General features: G+C 52.4%; 1 protein-coding gene across 1 annotated transcript; it reads right to left on the bottom strand.

The window, feature by feature from the left end:
* Window positions 1-1,249: 1,249 nt before the first annotated feature.
* FOXA1 (forkhead box A1) lies at window positions 1,250-6,603 on the bottom strand. The gene is made up of 3 exons (XM_071559429.1): window positions 6,585-6,603; window positions 6,254-6,459; window positions 1,250-3,832 (listed from the first exon to the last, which is right to left on the bottom strand). The coding sequence occupies exons 2-3, from the start codon at window positions 6,323-6,325 to the stop codon at window positions 2,576-2,578; spliced, it is 1,329 nt and encodes a 442-aa protein (XP_071415530.1). The 5' UTR covers window positions 6,326-6,459; window positions 6,585-6,603; the 3' UTR covers window positions 1,250-2,575.
* Window positions 6,604-8,939: the final 2,336 nt, after the last annotated feature.

Genomic DNA, 8,939 nt, shown 5'->3' with positions numbered 1-8,939 from the left:
CATTAAATCAATGTCTCCACTCTGCAAAGGCGTATTCTCTATAGACTAGTCTGTGGGAGACAAGTGAAGTCCTGCTGCAAGCGGGCTTCATCCTGTCTCGATTCTCACGAACTTCCTTTTGGCAGTAGAAGCGGGTCTTTAAATAGGTTCTGCCTGCACAGACTTGGTGCCGAGCAGTCCCGAGCTGCCTCTGCGGACGGTCTGTTGGTGTTGTCCGTTCGGGACATTCAGAGGCGAAGGGGCCACACGGCCGGGTCATGGAGTAACCGAACGAACCCGGCATCGCGGGCACCACCCCCCTCCGCTGCAGAGCCCGCATGCAGCAGCCGGGTTGGACCTGTGGTAAATGCCCGCCCGACCAAGCGCACCCGCACAACATAACACGTAGACCAGCTTCGTGTTGCCAGGTGCCTTATGCGCATCTCAGCTCCGGATCATCGCTGATCCGGCCACACTTGCAAAGCAGATAGGCTCTCACAACACTACTTTTTTCTCCAGTTTATTTGCTGGGTAGTAGTGCTGCAGAAATGAGGTGAGATTTCTGGGACTCTAGCTTGGCTTGGTTTTTCTAAGTCGACCCTTACATTTAGTTTGTGGCTGCTGTCCCCAACCCGTTAGGGGGCCATTATGTGATCATTATGAGAATTACACAGTTCTTGTAGCTGGCTCCCGTGCACTAGCAGGGCTCGGCACAGCGAAATCAGTTCGCGTTTAAAATCCCCTCCCTCGACAAAGCCTCTTGCTGGGGACCAGAACTCGTCAGTGCGGCTGCTAGTATCGTTCCGAAGGGTCGTTTCAAGCTGGGACTACAAAGCGGGAACTGGGCCCTTCCAGTGGCCCGCGGCGACGTGGAGCCGCCCTAGGAAGGCTCTCCTTGGGCGCCGCGTCCCGACCGGCGGGGAAACGCCGGGTCTGGCCGCCGCCGCCCCTGCAGCCTCGGCCGCAAAATACCCAGGAGGTTACATCGCCTCGGGAGGCTTTTTCCTGCCCTCCTTCAACCTATTGCTGCACCACTAATTTGGGGGGGGGGGGGGGGAGAAGGAGGGAAGGGACACCACTGCACTCACAGTTTCACAGGCCGGTGGCATCGCAGCACGTCCCTCGTCTTCCCTCTGCACAAACCTGGCCGTACAAATCCTCCCTCCTCTCATCCACGTTTTAGAATTACGTTTTGATTTTCCTGCACGAGGCTCCATCCTCCGCAACCCGCCCCAGAAATTTTGAAATAATGTAGCAGAAGTGTTTAATTGATAACATTTGATTTATTTAAAGTCCTTAACTGCAAATGATCAAAAACATACTTCACGCATTAAATTCTCAGTCATCGTTTTAAATCAAAATATTTTTTCAATTACAATCACATTTATAAAATTAACAAAATTTCTTAAATTCACGTGTAATTCTTTTTTTTTTTTGTACTGTCATTTAAAGCAATTTCCAGCTGTAAAGAAAGAAAACAATATAAACCATGCAATAAATTAAGAACATTGAGACAGCGAACAGGAATAATAATAAAACCCGTCTGGCTATGCTAACACCGTGTAAAACTGTAGAAAGTGCAATAACACTGGATGAAAAAAGCTAACGATGGCGATAATTAAACGGCCACAAAAGAAATTTATTAAACAAGTTGGAAAAGGGAGGAGAGACAAAGCTATCCTCTTTTCCTTGTGTCAGTGTAATAGTCAACGTTTCCTGGGGGAGGAGGAAAATAACCTGGTAATACATACACAGTTCTAGCTGGTAGACAATGAAGACACTTAAATTAAATAAGTATGTCATCCACATGTTGATGAGAGTTCCTGATGAACGAGAATCTTCAGTAACAGATGGGAAGGGGAAAAAAATCCAACTGGCTGTGACCTCTTGTAACTTTGTACTACATTCCAATACAGGTAACACTTGGAAAAAAATAAGGGTCGTATCCTGCACTCCAAAGCTCCAGTTGGTCCCCTCGGGAGTGCAGGATCCGGCCCGCAGCATCGGGGTGTATGCGGGTTGTACTAGCCGAAGGTTTATTTTGCAAGTATCAAAAGGATGATCCAAGAAAGTAAATAGTCCTCTTGTTGCTTAGAGATTCTCTTAGTGTTTTGCTACTTCACAGCAGTATTGTCCTTCAAAGCCTTTTTAATTAAAAAAAAGTCTTAAATCTCTACTCGCTTCTTCATCTCCGTATTGTTAAAGTATTGCCACATACCTGTAAACTTACATGAAAATATAGAGCACATAAGGAAGGGAGACGAGGGGAAAGCACAAACAAGTCGTTTACAAGCTCAACATTTTTTTTTCTTCTTTTTAATAACGCCCTGCATAGGCTGGGGAGGGGAGAGATGGTGTCTCTGAGGAGAGAGGCTGGGCGGCGGGGACCATAGGGGGTATGTACAAGCGAAACACGGCTGGCTTTGCAGGAGGTCGTGGTGGATGATAACAACACACAATGCGTTGCGAGACAATTAAAAAGTAACAGTCCTTTGCACACAGCGTGCGGGAACACCTTGGTTTGTCTCAGGGAAAGCGGGAAGAGAAGCCAGGATAGTGGCTAGGGGTCTCACCCCTGGCGCCTGGGGGTGTAGAGCTAGGAGGTGTTTAGCACGGGTCTGGAATACACACCTTGGTAGTAGGAGGGCTCTAGGGCCGAGGGCTCAATGCTGCTCCGGCCCGCCATGGAGGCACTGCCCAGGGGCAGCCCGCCGGGGATGCTGGCCCCGTAAGAGGAATATTGTAGAGCCTGCTCGTAGGCTTTGAAGTCCAGCTTGTGCTGCTGCTCGGAGGAGGACATTAGGTTGTTGATGGAAAAGGGGTGATTGAAGGAATAATGGGGATCGCCCTTGAGATGGAGCTGGGGTTCATGTGCTAAGGAGTGAGGGGGATGCGGGACTGAGGCCAAGGTGGGGACGGAGCTGATTGTGGAAGAGGCGGCCGAGGCAGAGGTCTTTAGCTCTGTACTTGATCCACTGTGGTCCATAGACTGGGGGCTGGTGGACGGGTTGGAACTGGAGAGGGAGGTGGTTGTGTCCAGCTGTGCGGGTTTGCTGTGGCCTCTGTGCAGAGGGGAGTTGGAACTTGAACTGGAGGCCTGATCTTTCCTGCCTTCCTGAGGGGTTTTGCTGTTTGCCGGCTTCTCGCACTTGAAGCGCTTTTGCCGGCGGAGGTAACAACCGTTTTCAAACATGTTGCCAGAGTCGGGATGCAGGGTCCAGTAGGAGCCCTTGCCAGGCTTGTCGGGGGAGCGGGCAACCTTGACGAAACAGTCATTGAAAGAGAGCGAGTGACGGATGCTGTTTTGCCAGCGCTGCTGGTTCTGCCGGTAGTAGGGGAAAAGGTCCATGATCCACTGGTAGATCTCGCTCAGGGTCAGCATCTTGCTGGGCGCCTGCTGGATGGCCATAGTGATGAGGGAGATGTAGGAGTAGGGCGGCTTGGCATGAGGGTAGCTCCGCTTAAAGGTCTTAGCGTCCCGTGTCCTGCCGAGATTAGACTGGGTGTAGGCCATGGGACTCATGCAGGGGTTCATGCCGCCGTAGGGGCTCAGCCCGTTCATGGGGGCCGGCTGTGCAGACATGGCATTGATACCGCCGGGGCTCAGCGCCGTGCCCATGGTGGCCACACCGGCCGGCATGCCGTTCACCGGCCCCGCCGAGCCGGCCGACATGCCGGCTACGGCACCGGGACTCAGCCCAGCCCCCAGCCCGGTGTTAGCGTAGGACATGTTGAAGGAGCTGGAAGTCATATTGCCGCTCGTCGTCATGGTGTTCATGGTCATGTAGGTGTTCATGGTGTTCATGGAGCCCAGCCCCGAGTTCATGTTGCTCACGGGCACCGAGGAATAGGCCTAGGGCAGCGAGACAAAGAGAGGGAGTTAGCGGGGAAAGAGGTGTGGCAGGACCCCATTGGAGCCGGATCCACCCGCCTGCCCCAGCCAGCCGAGCAAACGTCCTGCCGTAAGAATGCCGGCCGCTCCCCTGACACCCGGGAAAGCTCTTCCCCAAAGCCGCATGGGAAGGCCGCTATGGCCATGAAAAGGTTTAATTCATATTTATACGTGTTTATAAATAGACACGGAGCGGGGGTGCTCGGTCCAGAGACGATCCCGCTTTACTGGCATGTCGTGGCTTGCGCGGGGCGCGCGGAACGATGGTCTTCCCGGAACCGCCGCTCCGCACTCTCGCGAAGCCGGGGTGAGCTCTCAGTCTGCCTCGGGAGGAGGTGTTCTCCCGGAGCATTTCTGCATTTTGTTAGGTTTGTGTCCTGTCTTATTAACTAAATACGTAAAGTCATCAGAGTATTGAAACTGACGGGCGTACACTGTCTTCACCATGGAGAAAAACTGCTCGCATTTTCTAAGAAAAATCTCACGCGTCATTCCCTTTCTCCACTGATTTAAATTTCTAGTCTAAGAAATACACAAGATGCAGTAATGTCTCAAAATAATAACAGAAAATCCTACCAAAACAAAACAACTTGTTTTGGCGCATTTTATCTGTGGAAATCTTCCCCCTTGTCTGCATTTTCTATCAAAACAGTATTAAATTAAAATTTAAAAACCTAACAAACAAACAAACACACCCCAAAACTTTCCCAAAGTACCAAAAGCCTGAACTTTTCCTGGCTGAGATTTTCTATAATTGCACGACGTGGAAAAATTGTAGCACCCTAACACATAACACAACTCTTTTAAAAGGTAGAACCGGAGAGACTGAAATTATGCTTTCCAATACGGCACTCGATTTAAGAGGACAGAGAAAGACGCTCCCAGTTTATCTCGCACTATGGCTAAGCAGACTAAGGAAATGAGATTTAAGAGGCGGTTAAATGTATAAAATTTACTTCTGATCCCCACAAATTTCACGAGCTTATAAACGCGTTTTTAATTTAGAGGATAACATTAATTATTTGAGGTGGTAGAACGCGGCTGGGTTTTCCACCTTGCATCTATGCAGTGATTTAAGTTAAATAGCAAGGGAGAAGAAAAGATTGAAGTTTAAAAAATAGCAAATGCGAAGGTCGCTTAACTTAGTGTTTGTGAACAATGAGTATGGCGAGGATAAATTAGTCTGGAAACGGCACATAATTAGGATGACCCTTATTTGCCCTTAGCCGACTTTCCTTTATTAAAGAAGATGCCAGCTGGGTGACACGTATCTGCCTGTGTCCGCGTGGCTCTTTGGGCGCGTGTGCCAGCTCTGGGTGCGGGACAAGACGTGGGGACTGTGGAGCCGTGTGTCCGGGTATGCTGATGCAATGCCCGGGTGCGCACACCCAGGTGCCTGCCTCTCTGCCGCACTTCCTCAAAACAGCTCCTTCCCGGGAGGGAATCCGCAGTGCTGCCGAACGTGCTGAAAGGCGCTGGCTTCTCTCGGGACCCCCGCTGCAGACCCGCGGCAGCACACTGCGGACCCTGGGCCCCGCAGGGCCGAGGCTCCGGGCGCTGCCGTAGTCCGCTCCTCCGCCGCAGTTGTGGGCACTTGGTCTGATTCTACTCCTCCTTATGCACGGCGCTGCCAAACAAGCGCGGGGGGTGGCGGAAGCGCCTCGAGGGTGCCGTGGGCCAGGCCGGGCCGGCCCGGGCGCGGGGTGGCGGGTCCGGGTGCGGAGCGGCGGGTCCGGGTGCGGGCCCCCTCCCGGACCGGCTCCCGGCAGCGCCGCCAGCCGGCCCGCGGCAGCAGCGCCCGCCGCAAGCAGCCCGTCCTCAAAGTAAGGAAAAACGGCTGGGTTTCCCCCTCCTTTTCTTTCTCCCGGCTTTAACAGGTGAGGGCCCGGCGGTGGCGAGAAGTGAGGCCGGCGGTCCTGCCAGGGTGCTCGGGGAAGGCGTTGCCCCCTCCCGGGACGCACTGGCGACAGTCTCCCTTGGCCCCTGCCTTCTGCCGGGAAGGAGTCGGGGGGCCGCCGACGCGGCGAGACCTCTGCCCCAAGCCAAGAGTTTATGCAGTGCTTTTGTGAGCGCCGCAAGCGGAGATCACGCCTTTTAGAGGAGATCAAGAGCTGCCTCTGGGTCCCATGCCCTCCCAAAGGGCTCGCAGCCGTCCCGAGTCTCCCCCAGACGCCTCCAGGGCTCCTGGAGGCCGTGTTTTCCTTGGGGAAGCCTGGCCAGTTTCGGCGCCGGAGGGAGGGGGGAAGCACGTTTGCGCTGGCAGGATCTGCACTGCAAACAGATTCCTCCGATTGCTGCCCCCAGACTCCTGGCCCCCCCGCCCCGACCTCCCTTCCCTCTGCAGAGAGGCAGCTGCGAAGCCAGACCCTGGGATTTACTCACCTCCTGAGTGTCGGCGTAGTAGCTGTTCCAGTCGCTGGTTTCATGCCCTTCCATTTTCACAGTCCCTAACATTATGGAGCCAACCTGCCCGGTGTAACCATCCAGCCCTCTTGCAAGCGAGCGACGGGCAGTAGGAAAAAAAACCCAAAAGCCCGACCTAGCAGGAAGCCAGCTCTCAGGAGGGGCGGGGGGTGCTAAATTCTCCTCTATAATCAGCCAAAAAGGAGGCAGGGAGCGGTGTGGGGCGAGACAGTTGAGAAAGTGAGGAAGTGCTGGCTGGGATGTGAGTGGAGTTGAGCTGATGTGGATCTTACGTCGCAGAAGTACCCACCTCCTCCTCCTCCTCTCCCCATTTGTCCGCCGCACAAAGGCGTTCGCACCTACAAAGCCGGAGATGCACCTGCAAACAAGGCAGTCCCCCTCGCCCGCAACTCCCCCCGGGGCGGCACTTTATTTGCAAAGCGGCGTAATTGGTTTAAGCTTTGTGGGGAAAGAAGAAGAGACAGAGGTGGGAAAGGGGAAGAGAGTGGGGAGGGGCGGAACCAGACGGGGGACAGACGGACACGACCATCCTTTCAGGTGGACAGGACAAATGCTAGGAGGGATCGGGGGAAATGAAATGAGGTAGATAAGGCAAGGGGAGCCCCCTCTATTTGAACAGAACGCAAAAGGCCATCCAGCCTTAAACCCCTGAGATTAGGGGCAATATTTACTAAAGTCCAGCAGATGCTCCTTTAACTCGATGTCTGGGATGTGCTCCAAAGTCCCGAGTCTTGCACTCCCCAGACTTTCCACCTCTCCCACCCCTCACATCAAATTTGGTTACCGCTCAGGTACCTCCAGGCCCTGTCGCAGCACCTCACGTTCCCATCGCTCTCGGGACCCTACCCGAAGCCCTCCCTTCACCGATCTAAAATTAGCCCTTCAAACGGTGTGCCGTCCTATGTAGATGGTGATAATTATACTGCTTTTCTGGTGCCTTAGGTTTAGAAACTATGTGAGTCACCGCTCTGAGACATAATACTACAGGCACCCAATAAATACGGACAGAGGCTTGAATGCGGATCCACTGATATTAACCTCCACTTGGCAAACATCAGGTGAGTCACTAGAACCATTTTATATCTTTACTGTGGAAAGCCTCCAGCCCAGAAGGCTCATTTGGAAGCCTTCTCTGATGACAGACAGGAGCAGCAATAATAAGTAGCGGGTATCTCATTACCAATTTCTTGCTTATTGACCTGATTTCTCACAACGAACAGGGGAGGAGGAATCTACACAGGCTGGTAAAAGGTAAAAAACACCGATAAAACAAATTGACATTGGACAAAGCTTTTTATTATTATGGAGGGAATCTCTCAGTCTTTGCAGATGGATCAAACATTTTCTGTCCTGTCCGGCTCTTCGAGCCTATGTCAACACCACAGACTTTTCTTGGGTTTCTCTATCCTATCCCTTGTGAGTTTGTTCCTACCCAGCTACTAGAACTTTTATCGCCTGATAGTGAAAAACATAAATTAAAAACACAAAACCAAACAAGCCACACCACCAATCAGCAATTAACAACCCCCCAAAACTCAAATAACTTTCCTGACAATGGAAATTTGAAGGGGAATTAAAATTTCTTGGGATTTTGAAACAGGCTTGCATGTCATATCACACAATGTACAATACACACCTGGGTCTGAATTTTGGCCTGACGTGTTTATCCACGTCCACAGTTGCTTTCACAGTGATTTGTTCTCGGGTGACCTGCGGAAATGTTAACCTCACAAACACGATTTTAAATTTTCTTATACAGAGACCCAGGATTCAAATGACAAGATATAGCATATGTCTACCTCGAAAAGTATGTTTTAACTTGTCCTCTAAATGCATTTTCTGTTACTTTTTTATTTGTTCTTTCCCTCCTTATCCTTCTCTTTTAAATCTGGCAGCAGAATTAAGTAAAATCCTCGAAACAAACATAACTCTGGAATCAGCGGGGAAGAACAACGGATGAGTATGTGTCTTGAAGGAAATAAAATATATAAAAGCACTGGATTGAACCCCTGCTTTCTCAAACCGTCAAACCACTCCCATGGAATTTGGGAAAAAACCCAGTGGAATAGCTAAGAGATATTAAAATTGCGGTCTTCATGTATGCAGCCTTCCCCTTTACCTAATGGAAGCGGTGTATATGTCTGAAAACACAGCCACCTCGGTGTTCGCTTGTTCATTTCAGTATTTGAGGTCTGTGGGGTACGGACCACCCCAAGTAACACAGCTGCATGCGGAGAGGCTGGCAGGGGTGCAGGGGCCCCAGCGACCCTACTGGCGGCACCCCTCCCGTGCTGGCTGACCTCGGGGCGGTGCTGCCGCCCTTCCCAGAGTCCAGCCCCGCGGGAGCAACACCCGACGGGACACCGGGCAGCCTATGCTGGGTCACTCCGTACCTGGAAAAAAGGGTAGGCACGAAGCCGGCCAAGCTTATCGGACGCTGCTACAAACCGCGCACGCGTTTCGCCAGGCGGAGCAGACGTGGCGCCCAGTAAACCCGCTCTCCGGGCCGGTCATCCCCCGGGCCGCCCTCGCTGGGATGCCCGCTGCCCGGGAGGGGTGGGAAACCGCGGCTTATGCAAAGCCTCAGCGCCTCCTGTTGTCCGGCCGCGGCTGCAGGCTCAGCTCCCTCCTGAGGTTGCTCTCA

The sequence above is a fragment of the Pithys albifrons genome, chromosome 6 (genome assembly GCF_047495875.1).
Source record: "Pithys albifrons albifrons isolate INPA30051 chromosome 6, PitAlb_v1, whole genome shotgun sequence".
Classification (NCBI taxonomy): domain Eukaryota; kingdom Metazoa; phylum Chordata; class Aves; order Passeriformes; family Thamnophilidae; genus Pithys; species Pithys albifrons.
Note: the sequence above shows the minus strand (reverse complement) of the source record. Positions and strands in the feature narration are given on the sequence as shown.